Source organism: Podarcis muralis, chromosome 5, assembly GCF_964188315.1.
Source record: "Podarcis muralis chromosome 5, rPodMur119.hap1.1, whole genome shotgun sequence".
NCBI lineage: Eukaryota > Metazoa > Chordata > Lepidosauria > Squamata > Lacertidae > Podarcis > Podarcis muralis.
Window position 1 is genome coordinate 58490351 of NC_135659.1, and position 16912 is coordinate 58507262.

The 16912-nt window shown below is 42.9% G+C and overlaps 1 protein-coding gene across 2 annotated transcripts in view; it reads right to left on the minus strand.

Annotated features, from left to right (window-relative positions):
- Nucleotides 1-7340: 7340 nt before the first annotated feature.
- TFEB (transcription factor EB) overlaps nucleotides 7341-16912 on the minus strand; it is a 63091-nt gene continuing 53519 nt past the window's right edge. For both annotated transcript variants that reach the window (XM_028734129.2, XM_028734132.2), the window contains exons 3-10: nucleotides 14920-15165; nucleotides 13824-14072; nucleotides 13232-13312; nucleotides 12380-12500; nucleotides 12113-12169; nucleotides 10369-10444; nucleotides 9850-9997; nucleotides 7341-9511 (exon numbers count right to left, since the gene is read on the minus strand). In XM_028734129.2, coding sequence (XP_028589962.2) covers nucleotides 9056-9511; nucleotides 9850-9997; nucleotides 10369-10444; nucleotides 12113-12169; nucleotides 12380-12500; nucleotides 13232-13312; nucleotides 13824-14072; nucleotides 14920-15117 — 1386 coding nt within the window. In that variant the 5' untranslated portion in view covers nucleotides 15118-15165 and the 3' untranslated portion in view covers nucleotides 7341-9055. The remainder of the gene's footprint in view (nucleotides 9512-9849; nucleotides 9998-10368; nucleotides 10445-12112; nucleotides 12170-12379; nucleotides 12501-13231; nucleotides 13313-13823; nucleotides 14073-14919; nucleotides 15166-16912) is intronic.

Here is a 16912-nt window from a genome sequence, read left to right on the forward strand (position 1 = left end):
ATGAATTGCGCTTGTGAGTTTGCATCAACAGTTTGGCTGAGGACTTTTTTAAAGCAAGATTTTCCTGCCCTCCTATCCGAAGAGACCTCCCACCCCCTACATTGCTATGTTGGTTCCCTGCATATCAGCATGGAGGACCCCTACTTTACTAATAGGGGGAGTAACGGAGATATTCATTCCATCGCAGCAGAAATCTGTTTGATTAAAATGGCTCTCTACCCTTTTATACTAAAGGGAATACCCAGAGATGCCATTTAGAGAGTGGAAGGCTTCTCTTGCACTTCAAGCTAAGTGAGATTATTCCCCGGGGGAGCTATAGCTCTGATCATTAGAAGGGGGCAATTAATGCTCTTAAAACACACTTGGGTTGTTTGTTTACTTGCAATTTAATTGTCGGTATATCCTTAAGTGCACACTGAATGTTTCATCTCTCTCACTCACGCTGAAACCTTCTCCCCCCCCCCCCAAGGAAAACCTGATGAAAATGATGCCTTCTAGAATATCTATCACCCAAAACACATAGGAAATATAGTTGGCCAACTGCAATATTATGAGCTGGTGAGCTGGAAGGATGTATGTACTAGGTTAGGGGAATGATATCAAAAAAGAGACCTTCTGGTAAGTGAATGAGAAACGTCAACATTTATGTATTGTGGGCTTTGGTAGGAGTGGCACCTCAAACTCCACCTCCTCCATGCCCCACAGATGCAGGAGAAAATCATGTATTGATCTCCAGTGCCCAGTATTGCTGTTTCCTTACCCCACAGGGAAAGAGAGAAAGTATATAGATTTCTTCTGTACCTCAATGATCAGGGTTTTTCCAAGCGTTACTAGTTCCATAACCACTGAATGAACTGCCATTTCAACCACATTAAACAGGTGGCTCCGGTCTTTCGTTCCACTGTTTGGGGATGTATGTTGGGCTTCCCATTCGCCCCAGCAGAGCATGGTCAATGGCAATGGGTGATCAGAGTTGTAGTTCAGCAACTTCCGGAGGGCCAAAGGTTCCCTGCACCTGCACTTTATCATCACTGATGACAAGTGAATCCACTACTACTTCTGCAGGTCCCATTGGGTATGGTGTAATGGAAGCAGCCAATTGAGCCTTAGGACAGCCTGGATAAGTAGCTACCTTCCAGAGATACGGAGAAAAGCCACAAGGTCACCGGCAGAAGCAAGCAGAAGAATTTCATAGCATAGGTCCGAGATGAGATTCAGACTGGGACTTCCTGATCATAGCTCAGTCTCTTCACTATACTAGTTTTATGTCACCCTCCCTGTCTCCCTTTAGACAGTAAAGCTGCAGATAGCATGATTTTATTAAAGTCCAGAACATTTAGGTGCCTTACATCACAATCTTACATCAAATTTAAGTGCCTTACATCGCAATCTTTAGAAATGAAAGTCAGGAAGCCAACTGGTACTGCCAGATCTCAAACAGCGAGGTATTAACAAATATTGTCTTTTTCTTCCCCATTCTGACCCTTAAAACTACACATATTTAATGGGATTTGGGCTCAAATATTAAAATTGAATGGGGGGTGGGAAGCAATAGGAAATGTAGCACATAACCAGTTGGACTAACTGTACACAAAACAAATTTAAATCCCTCTTTCCACACTGCTTGCTATTCATGGGCGTGCATAGATAACTTGTCAGTTTCGCAGGCCATAAAGAAAGTATGACAAAGTTATGCTCATTTGTGCATGAAAGGTAAGCCAGAGATCTGTGCCAGACGGGAGTTTCAAAGCTCTGGGTCAGCCATGCCAACAGCACCACCTTGTGCTCTTAATCCTCAAGCACAATTTGTTTAAAGAGCATAAATCCATGTAAGTTTCCAGATTTGCAAGGGAAATGGTTTACCTGTAGCATCAAAGGTAGCATCACCTTGCAAATTGCTGTATATTGCAATTTTGTCCCACTCCGCCCTGAAAAGGCTTGAAGTTTTCCTCTCTGAAAGCTACATCTGGTGAAGTGGATGGAAAGTAGATCCCCGCGTCCCCAGTTTTTGTAATTAGTTTGTCTTTCCCGTTGTTTCTTCTGCGCTATTTTGAAGACAGTCTTTCTCAAAAGTCTTCACCCTCCCTAAACTACTGTACATTGAATGTGTCACTTCTATAATCACTATAGCGTGACTGTTCCTTCTGAAGTGCTTTAGTGTGCTCCCTTGTATCCCAAAAGAATCAGATGTCTCAATCAATTGTAAATAAATAAATTTTAATGATTTTTTTCCTCTGTTCCAGTCCATTATTTTATACATTTATTTATAAAACAGTAGTAACATTTCAGAATCAGAGCGTGGTGCATTTTTCTTTTTCTTTGTTTTATTAAAAACAACATTCTTTTAAAAATTTGTGACTACTTCTCAAAAAAGGCCAGCCCCTCACTTCTCACACTGGAAGAGATTTTGGTAAAGTACCTTTTATCTGTTCCAGTGGGGAGCCATATATAATATATACTTCATAGTTTATAATTAATCCTTGCTGTGTATACAATATACACAACTTCACCATATAAGTCAACAAAGCATGCTGTGCTATGGCATATACTAGCATGTAGAAACGAAGGTAAAGAGAACATATAAAAATCTTTGCCCCCAAAGTTTAAAGAAATGTGACCACTGATTTCAAGTACCTAGCATGAGACATCTCAATAGTCTAATATTTGAAAGAAAGGAACTTATGAGTACAATACTTTGTGAAAATCAGGTCCCTTTCAGTTGCTTGAGACTGATCTTATTTGCAAGCTGAGGCATCAAAAAAACTGCTAGATTATATTTTTTTTTGGGGGGGGGGGAGAAAACATTCTGACTTTTATCTCCAAATTCACATGTTTTTCAAAGCCTACTGGATCATGTTGAGTTGAAGATTACAAACAGATCAGACATTAAAGCTACAATCCTGTGCACACATACCTAGGAGCAAGCCTCAATGAGCTCAGTGGGATTTATCAATAAACAGGCATAGGGTTGCACTGTTAGATTGTGCAAGCCTATGCATACTTACTTGGAAGTATGTCCCATTGGACTTAAGGGGACTTACATCTGAGTAAACGGGCTCAGGATTGTGCTGTTAGACTGGGTTTGGGGTTTTTTTAAGCTCTAGTTTTGCAGATAACATGATTTTTCTGTCCCAGATAAGGAAGAAATACAAATATGCCATAGTTTAAAATCCTGAGAAGAAAAGAGGCTGAAAACCACAGGCTTTTTGAACAAATATTACATTCACATCCTATACCTATATCTTGTAAATCAAGCACACTGCATAATGCATGTAATAACCGCATTCTGTCTCTGCAGAAGCACTTCATGAACATGAGAGTTCTAACATGTAATATAATGAATTGAGAAAGAACCTTCCAATAAGTCATTTTCTCTATTCCTCCCCCACTCAGTCTTTTCCAGGTATCTGCACTATAACTGCTGCAGATCCTTCCAATATAGTCTTTGTACAAATGGAAGCTTTTTCTTAATACATATTATTACATGCTTAATACATTTACAATTGATTGTAAAGCACCAACCCAACCTTATGCTCTCCTTTTGCCTCCAGGGTTTCTAATATCACCTGCATTTTCAAAATTCCCCCTCAAACTCACAACATGCACTGAATGCTTGCATTCAAGTTGCCATACATTTTACTGCCGATAACACAGCTTGCATACCCATTGGCCTTTGGCAGGAGTTCACAATACTTCCTAGTCCAACAGTGTACAAACTGTGTCTCAAAGGGCCTACGTCTAATGCCCGCTATCCTTCCACAGACACTTGAAATAAACCAAGAGTTATGGAACCACCGTACATATGTTAGCAAAGAATGGAAAGTCTAGGCCAGTCTTCCCTAACCTGGTGTTTTGGACTACAACTCCCAGCAGCCCCAACTAGCACAGCCATGCTGGCTGGCTGGGAACTGGGATCCAAAACATCTGGAGAGCACCAGGTTAATGAAGGCTGCCCTAGGTTGTCATCCAGACCATCCTTGGTTCTACCAAATTCCTCTTTAGGAAATCTGCCGAATATATATATTATGATAAAAAATATTCCAACTTTGCAAAATGCACTATGGTGCAAAATCAAGTCCGATTGGTTTTGGTCTCACATGGCTGCATTTCTAGGTATGTTCTTCTGGATGACTAAATCAGTACTTGCTACATTAATTACCAAAGCAGCACAAGCCCTAGTCCAGCACCACTAGGCATTATCATCCATATCCCCCTTTATGGGCAAAGCAGGAGAAGTTGCCTTACTGTGGGGAATGATGTTTTTTTAAAAAATAGTGGGGTGGGGGTAGGGAAATGTGCTTGTTCCACTGCTAGACCTTTGAAGAAAAATACATTTAAACGGAGGAAAATAAAATAGCATTGCATTTGTAGGAAGAAGACAGAATTGTGTTGGTTGCAATTATGTCACAAAGTATCTTCCAAGATGTGTACCATGATACTAATGTAACCTTGTAAGGCTGTGGTTGCTGTGGGCAGAGGAAAGTGCATCTCCTACATCAGTGGTTGCCAATTGGTGGTCCACAGACCCCAGGGAGTCCACATAACCCATGCAGGGGTCTGTAGCACCATCCACATAACAAAAACTACCACAGAGATATTAAAAATTTCAAAGTAGGGGATCCATAGTATTTGGGTAATTGGGAACCACTGTCCTACATGATCTGTTGATGAAAATCTGCTCAGTTCTGATTCGCTGTTTTCTTGCCCAGATGTTCACATAGCCTTAAATCTTCTGTTCTTCTGACTGAGAAGCAACAGAAGTGAATTGGAAAACAATCAGATCAGTTTTAAATGGGTAACTGTGGCACTGCATGCGTTTACAGAAGGCGCTTTGTCACAAAAGGATTGCAATGTTTTCAGAATACAGATACCTCAGTGATACAAATGCTCATTGCTGTGGCACTGAAAACACTAAAACAAGCCCTGGGTGAACTTGGATCTGAGTTGTCTAAGTGGTTTTACCAAATTCCTCATTTTTGAAATATTCCAGTCTGCTGGAGGCAGATTCACATACTCCCCACCTGAATTTTGCTGCAGATAAAATTCAGCAGGTAGCTTGGAGAAAGAAGTACCACCTTCCCTCAACAGCGCATCTGCTGATTATGTGACTGCTGCATGGAATTTGCTTGCAAGCATGTCACATGCTTCTACTGGATAAGTGATGACTGACTAGTGATTTACTCTCCCTCCAAGCAGATACCAATTTGTGAATTTTTGGGTTTATTATTTTCACTCTTTGAAGGCTGTACAATCCCTTGCTGTACAGCTCCAGCAATTGAGTAGTCATCTAGCCATTTTTTTAAAAAGTAGCAAATCCCAGAAAGGCTACACACCATTATTTTGTTTAGCTGAGTTTTTAAAAAAATAATCTTTGGATGTTGTGTCCTTTCCCTCTCCTACATACGTCCCTCATTTCTAGAGTGTGCAGATGGAACATTGTAAGAAGGTGAGTGGGGAGGACTTGCAAGAGCATCATAAATAGCTAAATATACAGCTAGGACTTTGTTTGACCGATTGTGCAGAAAGACCCTACAAAACTACAGAAGCACAGGAGACTGAAGGCACTGCTTTGTCTGAAAGGAATCTGCTGATGGCTCTTTGGCAGATGGCTCATGGTTATGGAATTGAAATCTCTACCCAAAAAAAATTGGGTAGAGGGAGAAGCTGTTACCTGAAATGCTAAAGTTAGTTCCCTTTCGTTCGGGTTTTTCCTCAGTTGTTTAATAGAGGAAGTTGTCATATAACCAGGTCAGATACTTGGGTCCATCTAGCTCAAGTCTTGTCTGCTCTGACTAGCAGGAGGCTCTTCAAGTTCTCAAGCAGAGGTCTCTTGCATCACCTCCTACTTGACCCTTTTGGGATCTTTTGCATGTAGAGCACAAGCTCTTCCACTGAACCATGGGCTCTCTAAATATGTCAATAAGCATTCTGAGAAGTCAGAGCTTCCTTTCTCCATACATCCAAAATGAGAAGCAGATTCTAGATACCGTTAAGGCATGCACACTGCAAGTCCAAAAAGACTAGAGCAGACTTAAGAAGCTAAATGTAATAATCCGAACAGTATCACTTGACCCTTCTCCAGGCTCACAAACACAACATGTCCCTGTCCCCATGTGACTAGATTTTTCCACTTGCTTCTCCAAAATATCTCTATCACACACAGAGCAACTTAACCAAGGAAGTGAAATTCAGTTGGAGCCAAAGTCTCCTAACTTCACAGGCTTGGTGACACTAGAAGCTCATCCATGACTCCTTTTTCCCTGCCACTTTCCCCCAGGGAAAACCCATGATTTAGCACAGAATCAGAACAAACAGCAACCAGGACTTCCACAGATTGCTATTTGTTCCAATTTAGTGTTAAAGAGTGGGTTTTCCGAGGGAAAGGGATGAAGGCAAAAGTGCTCAGACCCATGCTTACAAGCCCTGTGGCAGCAATCTACCCTAAGGCCACTGAACATTGATCCATCTGTGATTACTTACATTCAAGCACCACCAAACATATTGCTCTTGCCAAAAACATCAGACCAAGTCTCTGTGCAACGTACACGTGAAGCAGCTCGCAGTGCAATAGAGGATTTTCATATGATGCAACATACAAGGTGCGAAGCAGTCAGAAAGGAGGTCTATGCTTCTTTTGAACTTCCTGAGTTACCAGTGGGGCTGAAGAAATGTAGAGCAGACAATTCAGCCACAGCTACCAGGGGCTGGTCAAGGACAGGTAATGTCAGGCACTAATGGGCTGGACCTGCAAAGCACCACAATTCCTAAGTGACTGGAAGGATTATTGAGCCCTGACCAAAATGCCCTGAGACATTGAAGCACTGATGGTAGGCATAAAATGTAGTTACTCTGAGACTTGCCCAAGACTGAGTGGAAGAGTGAGGTGCAGAGAACTTAGGCTGCAAAAAGAAACAGCTGGTGATCTTATCAGTCCTAGGAGATAGCAGTTGCCAAAAACTCAAATAAAGCTGTCAAGTAAACCAAGGCACACACCTTCAGAACTGATAGAATTTCTCATTCATACATTGTTTGACAATGGGGGGGGGGGAGAAGATTCCTTGCTGCAATGTCTCCATCTTAATTTGAATTGTATAAGAGGGTGTCCAGGATAGGAAATGCAAGGTCAGGAGAGTTGTGTATGCTTGGGGTGTTCCCCACCACGAATATAAGTCCATGTGCAAACTACCAACTTGTGTTAACCACTTAAAAGTAGCAGGCCACAAATAATAGCAGCTTTTCATGGAATTTTGATTTGCAGTTGTTACTGGAAATAGGCGCACCAAACATTTGCACATGTAGCGGGAGAGTGACACATACATTCCAAAATAAAGAGGCATAAGTGAATGTATGTATGTATTGTTATTATTATGATTAATTTGATTTCTTACTCGCCCTTTGCCATAAGGTCCCAGGGCAGGTTACAGCAATTTAAAAATACAATATTAAAATCAGTTTAAAACAAATGCGCTCAGAACCACACTAGAGTTTGCACTAGCTTAGCTGAAGAAGCTTAATCAAACTGGTGCAAAGGAAGATTCTTTGAGCTCCTTTCAGGGACAAGGAAGGCTTAGGGACACTGGATGGAATTTGAAAGGTTCTAAAAAAATGTATTCATTTGTAGCAAAGTTACTGATGTATGGCATCCAGCACGAAGGGGCCACAGATTGAGCTGCTGCCAGTTGATTGATGGGCTGTGGCCTCAGTCCTCAACTACCATACACATGGGTGGTGGTGGGAAAGCAAACATGCAGCTGGAGATACTTTGCAAGATTTTTTTGCTGCAGCTAGCAGTGGTTTTAAATGGAAAGACAGCTTACCCATTTTGCTAGGTGAATGATGGAAATAGTTTGAAATATATTGAGGTGCACACATGCACTCCATGTGGCTACCCAGGATGACAGTCAAAAAGATTAAAAATGGAGGATGGACACAAGCCAAAATTAGCCATCAACAGGCCGAGCTTTGGACAACTCAGACTAAAGGTCTAATCGAAATCTAATGGAGTGTGCATTTTGAAAGCCGTCAAAAAGTTAATTAAGGCTGCCATTATCCCACTTGGGCTTCTGACTTTAGCAAAAGCTCTGCAAGAGCAATCACATTATCCTTCCATCTCTCCAAAGAATTGATACAAAATCACTACCCATCACACCACACTGAGAAGTGGTAGCACCTCACTATCTTGCAGGGTCTACTGGATATCCCTGCCCTGTACAGTGGTACCTCTGGTTACGAACGGAATCCGTTCCGGAGGTCCGTTCACAACCGGAAACAGTTTTCAACCTGAGGCGTGCTTTCACTAATGGCGCCCCGGCAGGCGATTTCAGCTCGCATCCTGGGGCAAAGTTAGCAACCAGGAGCGGCTACTTCTGGACCTCATAACCAGAAGCGTTTGTGACCAGAGGTACCACTGTATAAGGAAAGGAGCCCCAATATGGGAGTCAGCATGACGACAGGAGTTTTATTTATTTAGCGAACTTATATCCCGCCTTCAAGAAAAAACAGTTTCTCATAAGGCGGTCGGTGGTTAAAAAGGAACGGGGGGCACAGTGAGGCTTAAGGGATGTGCTAGTCCTCAAGAAGAAAAAGAGATTAGCACCAAGCCTTGGTTAAAGCTGCTTCTCAAACAGGACAAGCTGCCACCCAGCCGTCAACACTAAAATCACATTGTTGCATAAATGCTCAAACTGGATCTGCAGGACACGTAGCATTAAAGGCACATGGCCCTGAGATACACCTGCAGGGATCTGAAAGGCCATAAAGGGGCCATAAGAAATCCATGATCATCCCGTGGTCACGGCAGAGGAGGCAAGGCTGCTTGGGGGTGGGGTGGGGTGTTTGGCAAATCAAGGCAGAAGAGAAACTTGGGGGTAACATTCCAAGAGCTGGGGTGAGCTTTGTGCGGAGCATTTCCTACCCCATGCGCGCACACAAACAGAATCTCTGTTCAGTCTCATATGCCCTTTGAGTAAGCCTGCAGGGATAAGGCAGAGGGACGAATCTTCAGAAAACAAACAATATTTTGACTCCAAGTCTTTTCTGCCTTAGAAGCTTCTCATCACAGCATATCTGTGTCCTCCATGCTGAAGCTGCTTCTGCGACTGCTAGCCTTTGAAGCCTCCGGGGACACGGCAGAGAACAAGGGGTCAGACGCCATGGGCAGCATGGTATCCTCCATCAGCATCAGGTCCAGCTCCTTCTTGGACAGGGAAGGGAAGGAGACATTTTGGCTGGGGTCCAGAGGGTCGTGGAAGCCTCTCGAGTTGTCGTCAAAGCTCAGGCCGTGAGTGAAGTCCAGCTGGTGGTAAGGGGACTGAGGAGGAGCAAAGTGAGGCTGGTGCTGCTGAGCCTCCTGCTCAGGATGGAGTGGCGGCTGCGGTGGCGGCTGGATCTCTGTTGTGTCCTCTTCTCCAGGGGTTTCTTGCTTCACAACTTGCTGAGCGAGTTCAGCCATGTTCAAGCCAGAAGGTGAAGCAGTTGGAAGGCCATGGACTCGGGCCTGCATCTCCAGCTCCTTTAGGACAAGGCACACAAACATGACAACAGTCCAACAGGTGAGCAAGCAACATGATCTCCACCCACCCACCCAAAGTTCCAATAGGCATTACTAATGGCAGTAATGCTTTCACGTGGGTGAAGGCCACAGTAAGAATCAGCTTTGCGGCCAAGGTTGAGAAGCTCTTTCATCTATTCCCTGAGCACAAGATTATGAGACCAGGCTACCAACTGGAACGGGGGTAGGGATGAGGAAAATGGTGGTTGCAGGAATGAATGGGTAAAAGGAAGGCAGTTGCTATATGCACGTAAGAGATTTAGGAGGTGTGAGCACAAGACACAAAGATGGGGACTCACCTGTATGCGGAGCCAGAGCTGCTTGTTTGCCATTTCCAGGTGCCGAGAATGATTCTCGAGATCTCGTGACCTTTGCAAGTCTTTCTGCATCCTCCTGATGTAATCAACAGAGGCTTTCAGGATTGTCCCTTTGTTCCAGCGCACATCCCTGGAAAAAGACATAGGAGCAGAATGTTAAGAGAATAAAAGGATGACTTCAGATTCAGGAAAGTTCTGGAGGCAATTATGCTCAGAGCATAATTAGTGTTGAAACACAAATGAAGGGGGGAAAGCTCAAACATTTGTGCCATTATACTAAGTTTTATCTGCCTTTAACAAATCTTTTCTTTAAGGCTTAAAGAAGTTTGGAATTTTAGCTGAGACAAAAGGTGTGTTGTGAATATTTGGGAGGCAGAAGTGAAAGTAGTGTTTTCAATGATTTCCCAGAAGGCTTTATTCCCGTTGCCTGTTTCAGAGCATAAGGTCCTTCGTGGCTCTTCAGGAGGCATTAGGATAATTGAACATTTGAGCACAACTTACAGGTCTCCAGCTTTGGGGATCAGCATTCCTAGTTCCTTAATGCGATCATTGATGTTGAACCTTCGTCTTCTTTCAACTAAGAGAAAAAGAAAAATAGTGGGAAAATGGAATATTTATTAAAGTATACAATAAAAAATGAACACAAAGGTGCCAAAATAAATGAATAAATATCATCTGATGAAAGAAATTATGAATCAATTAAGAACTGTATCTAATGTTGCCGTTCTACTCACTCAAGGGAGTTCAACTTATGCAGCAGAACTCCTCTCCCTTGTAGCACCCCCACACCCTCAGAATCTTTTCAACAGGTTTGGGGGACCCTCTGGAGTAGTTTTGGGAGGTATGTGGGGGAGAGGAGAAGGAAGTCTCATTGTGCAAGTGTAACACTGCCTGTGCAGCCTTGGATACAATCCTAAAGCTGCATATATTTGCATCCAAAAACACACACACTGTGACTGTGTGCATACACATTTGCAAGTATATGCAGTGTGCATAACAAAAAAAGCAGTTTTGGTGTAGCTGAAAGAAGGACATAATTAGAGACAGAGTTAGCCAATAGGATAGAAATAACTTGCAGTTCAGAATGCCTTTTTCTGGCTGGCTGTTTTAGCTAATGGATCCTCTGTATGTTTGGAGTTAATATGCTAAATGTTTTCATTTATACTCTGCTTGCATATTTTTAAATAAACCAATACAAATATTATTGTATTGGACACTGAGATCCAGCGCCGAGGGCCTTCTGGCGGTTCCCTCATTGCGAGAAGTAAGGTTACAGGGAACCAGGCAGAGGGCCTTCTCGGTAGTGGCTCCTGCCCTGTGGAACGCCCTCCCAGCAGATGTCAAAGCAATAAACAACTATTTTACTTTTAGAAGTCATCTGAAGGCAGCCCTCTTTAGGGAAGTTTTTAATGTTTGATGCTGTACTGTTTTTAATATTCAGTTGGAAGCCGCCCAGAGTGGCTGGGGAAACCCAGCCAGATGGGCGGGGTATAAATAATAAATTATTATTATTATTATTATTATTATTATACTACATATGTCCAGCAATTTCTCCTCCAAAAAAATCCAGGTAACACCATGACTAAAATGGTTATTCCCCAGATTGACTACATGGCTTTCTTTCTTTATCCCAAGAGCAGCAGCACCGAACTGATTATCTTCCATTCTTATAGCTAATTATATTAAAACAGGTGTCTGCTTTTGAAATGAAATGTAAGAAGAAATGCAAAGTTGCAGTTGCTGATTTCCTCCAGATCAAGGCAGCACAATTACATGAATCCATGCTTTAGCAGTGTTGGAAATAGCTGCCCACCTCCAAACCCCATGCCTTCTATGAACCACTCAGGTGATAAAAAAGGCTTGCTGGATACATGAACACCCTTTTGTTCCAAGTTGAATGGCTGACGGTGGAAGACTAAAACACAAAAAGTCCACATGAAGACAGACCCAGCTCTGTGCATATGCAACAGGTACAGAGTGTTCCTAACACCTCCACGTTCTGGAGTCCTTCTCTGCACCAAGACAGTCAGATACTTGCATTAACAAAGAAGTGAAATTTAAAGACTCCTGCAAGACAGTATTGCTTCTGAAAGAAGCCAGTACACACTGGGTTGCCACACTGCCCATGAAAGAGAGAGATTTATCATATCTTCTCTAGAAGGAATAAGGAGGAACAGAGCAGGGATCACTGAAGACAATTTGGGAAGACGTTCAGGCCACATGGTTTTAACCAAGCACCACTCACTCAGATTGTGATTGTCCTTCTTCTGGCGTTCCTTAGCCAATGCACGGTTCTCTGCATCTAGAGACAAAAGACCAAGCTGTCAAGCAAAGCAGTGGGTCAAGAGAAACAAGAGTGCTGTTGCACATGTGCATGCGCATATATGCTCACATGCGCACATGAAAAAAGACTTCCCAGTGACCTACACCCTGAGTCAAAGCTGGGGCTGGATATGGCCCCAACAAATCAATTCAGGCATGGATCCACGGATCATAAGCCCTGCCAAGTTACCCGTGAGCTCTCTCTTCTGCGTCAGATCTGCCGGGCAGGAGCTGCTGGTCATGCCCACCACAGATGGTGTCATCTGAAGATCGCTGCTATACACATTCATGTGGCTGCTGGACAATGGCAGCTGGAAAACAAAGGAAAGGAACAAAACACTTTTTAAAAAATTGCATAGGAATAACATACAACAGAATGGAAGGAGCAGAGAAATAGGATTCCAGCCAGATGCAAAGTATCATAGTAAAATCACAGTACTGTAGATTTGGGAAAAACCATGAGGGTCATCTAGTCCAACCCCCTGCAGTGGAGGAATAATTTGCCCAACGTGGGGCTCAAACCCATGACCTTGAGATCAAGAGTTTCATGCTCTACTGACTGAGCTCCTGGTTACAAAGTGGGGGGTGCCCTCCAGATGTTGTCAGACCACAGCTCCATGACCACTTTGGGATTTCTTGAAATATAAAGTGGTATACAGGTTAAATAAATAAATAAATTGGCCACGCTGGCTGGGACCTGGGAGTCCAACAACTTCTAGAGGGCATTGTTCTGGCGCCTTCTGATTTAGAGACAGCCAGTTTCATCCCAGTGATGTGCATCCAAGAAAACTATATTGACTGCCAGGGTTTAAAAAACATTTGAGACTCCACAGCCGCTAATGTTGTAGCAGGGTATGTTGCTGTCCAAACTAGCATCCCAATAGGCCCACAGCATGGACATAGTGCAGCTTATTTTCCCCCATTAGGATAGTTTTCATAGTTTGACCACCATTCATCCAGGAGATGATGATCTTGTAGCTTTCCTTCCTCCATCATTCCCTCCCTTTCTGACAACAAGAAGCAAAAAACCAGAGATACTCACAGTATTTGGCATATGAATTTCTGGATTAATGCACCCCACAGTAGTTGTCAGCTGCATTATGTCTTCAATGACGTCATCTATCTGGAAAGAAAAGTAGCCTTTGAGATATAAGAACCATTTCCTCTATCCTGTCAATACTGACTTTTTCACTAAAAATCCATGTACACAGACATGAGAAACACAACTGCAGATTTAATTGAGTCTTATAAAGGTTTGCTTCTTTCATGTGTTACTACAGCATCTCCTACCAAAAAAGAATGGAGATGAAAGTTCCCCCACAGTCAACATATTCCTTTATTACAGTTCCTACAGTGATAGAAAAACCTGACTTCCGTTTTGTCCCTTTTCTAAAACTTGAAGCTGCAAAACTAGGAGAATCATGTGGTGCAACTATATAGTGGAACCTTCTCAATTCAGTTTGCAGAAAGGGGAGGTGGTTGCAGGCTTGAATTCTCCCCCCACAACAAATGCTCCTACTTCCTATAATACTTCCTACTGTACAGTCCCAGGAAAAGTGCAACTGGATTCAGAATTATCTCCCAACCCTCCCAAAAGATCCGCCGTTCCCCAGGAATAGAAGACACTCACTCACCTCCCTTTCTGGGTTGGAGCCAATGTTGAGCATTGCCATTGGGCTGTTGGGGGTGCTGTTGCCGGCAGAGGAGGGCATGACATGGCTTGGCCTCACGCCAGGCGAGACAGAAGGAGGAGGCTTAGGAGACGGAGCGCTGAGCAGTGGAGCAAACTTGTTCCCATAGGTTTCAGACAGGAATTCTTGGACCTTCTTGTCTCGTGACCGTTGCAGGTGGTATGTGGTAGGGTTCTCCAGGAAGGACTGAACCTGAAAGCGTCCAGGAAAAAGGAGAGGAAAGAGGCAGAAGCAGAGGGCTGTCATATAAAAAGTAGCAGGAGATTTCAACTGAGCAGCTCTTCGGGAACAAAAATGCTTTATTTTCTTATATAGTATTGACTCCACATGACTATGGCTTGCCTGAACCCCTCCGCCCTCATTTTGAATCGTAACCATACTCAAAACTGTGTGTAATTGCAATTGTTCACATTTTCCTCTACCTCTGTCTATCCTTTTTGGAACCCCTCACAATCTCTTTCTCTCTTTTTAACCACACTGAACAATTTGGCATCGTCAGCAAACTTTACCTCACTGCTGAGCCCTAACTCTCTAGATCATCAGTGAACAAGTTCAACAGCACAGGTCCCATAATACTGATTCTTCTGGGACTCACTTTCTACAACCCTCCATTGGGAGATGTATTTCCACAGGCTGTGGCTCAACCAGGAGGAGCTCATCCTAAGATTTAAGCAGACAGGCTGGTCTGCATAGATTCAGGTCTTCTCGAGTTGTTCAGGGCTTTATACGCCAACAAAAGGATCTTAAAACTGGCCCAGTAGCAAATGGGCAGCCAGTGTCAATCTTTCAGCAGAGGTTTTGCAGGACTGCAATAGGCTGCTCCCATTAGCAGCCTAACAACCGCATTTTCTACAAGCTGCCCAACATAGAGCACACTACAAGAGCCCCGTTATCTGCACGTGGATCACTATGGCCGAGCTATCCCTGTCCATTACTTGTTGATTTGCAAACACAAGACATCCATCTATGCAATTTCCATAGCATAAATAGTGGCTTCCCCGCTAGGCATTGCCAAGGCTTTTATTTACTTGAGCTGTACCTTTAAGACTTCTCCCGGCACAGACGGTGGTGACTGGAAATGAACTGGTGTGTTGATGGCAGGGGTTGGAGCCATTGGCATCTGCTGCTGTTGCTGCATGTAATGCATCATTGCCTGCTGCTGCATGCGCTCCCGCTGCTCCTCTTGCTGGACTTGCTCTCGCATGAGCTGCATCCGCAAGCCAATTCGCGACGCCATGGCGGGTATTTTGGATCTATCAGCGTTTCCCACGGGACACTTAAAATCCTGAGAAGGAAAGTGGAAGGATTTAGGCACAAGCATTCAGCATCAAAAGAAGGCTATAAAATGTGGCCTTTGCCCTTATAGCAGAAATATGGCCATGGACAGCAAAAAATGCATCTGAATTTTACCAAGACTGAAAGTTGCTTAGCATAAGTGATTCTAATAGGTACAGCAGCAGCAAAATTCTTGGCTTGACTGTGTTAATGGACTTGAGCTTAGTGTGGACACTCTATGATCCCACGGTTGCTTTATGTATCTTTTCTAACATCTTTGGTCATCAATGCGAAGCTGACCAGAGCCAAATACGTAATTCTTTTTTCACTGAACTTCCTCAAATATCAAGTATAATGGCAATTAAAAGCTAGGCAATATAAGTGTGAGCTGAACTGCTATGTCAATTAAGAGTTTCTTGCAGAAGCTCAGATCATTCCAATATGTTTTTCTAGATCCTAGTTGCACATGAACTACAATCAAAAACTACAAAACGAGAGCAGAACAATAACATATTTTAAGTATAACAACATGAAGCACATTACTGTTTGTTTTGGGGTTTTGTTTTGCTTTTTACATGCACATTTGAATGAATGCTTGTATTCTATTACGTATTCAAATTTTATGGATTTTAGATGTTCGGGGTGGGGGGTGGGGAATACAGCCCTTGGCTGACATTCATGTGACTCTTGGTCTAATTTCACAAGGGTAGGACAAGCACATATGGACAGAAAGACACATTTAGGCTCTATATCAGACATAATTGCAAACAGTGACTATAATGTTTTTGTTCCATTAGGTGAAGTGAACTTGCAAAGAGGAGCAGGTGGTCATGTTTCTTTGGCTGTACTGGTCTCTCTCCTCCCCTCAATTTATATGATTCTTGGTGCCCCCCCCAAAAAAAAAACACACACCCCACAAATATTTCTTATTTTCACAATAGTTCCTTTTGTTACAGTTGCATTTTTATGGATCTTCTCAGTAGGCACCCACTGCATGTCTATTCAGGAGGCTTGTCCACACTTCCACTTGCCCTAACCCCTTCCTCCTGGGGAAATCCACTCTTTACTGCTGAATCAGAGCAAGCTGTGGGGCAAACAGAAAACTATTGGACCTGTGCTTTCCAGGCATGGGACAAGCGAAGTGTGTCGAGCCCAGAGTTAAGTCCAGCTGATTTCAATGGGACCTTCGCCTAGCAAAAAGAATACAGGTTTGCAGTGCCGCTTCAATAACAGCCACACAATTGCTCTTTCAAGATGTGTGTTAACAACCTAAACAAGAAATCACAGGCACTCCTGAAGTCAGGAACAAACTTTCCAGATCACCAGTGCTTTTCAAAGACTGGACTTGGTTCTTTGATGGCAAGTTAAATGGTTTACTTTAATTTCTTCTTCTTCTTCTTAAATTTATATAGCCATCTATCAATAAATAGCTTACAAGCAAAACAATGCTAAAAACAAAACACCATATCATAATTAAAATCAACAACAAGAAAAACAGCAGCTTCCCCACCAAAAAATTCTCATTAAAGCAGAGACAACGTAACACAGCCCTCATTTAAAATGTCTGAATGAGCTATAGCTATCTTTCATGAATTCTTGCTCTCCTTTCAAAAAACACAACCACAAAAACTGCTAACAAAATGGTGTTCCCAGTGTTGGCCTCCTCATTCACTCACTTAAAAAATAATAAGTTTAACATCAAAGTGAGTTAATGATCCCCTTTCCTTCTACATTAATCTTTGCCCTGTAATGGCCCG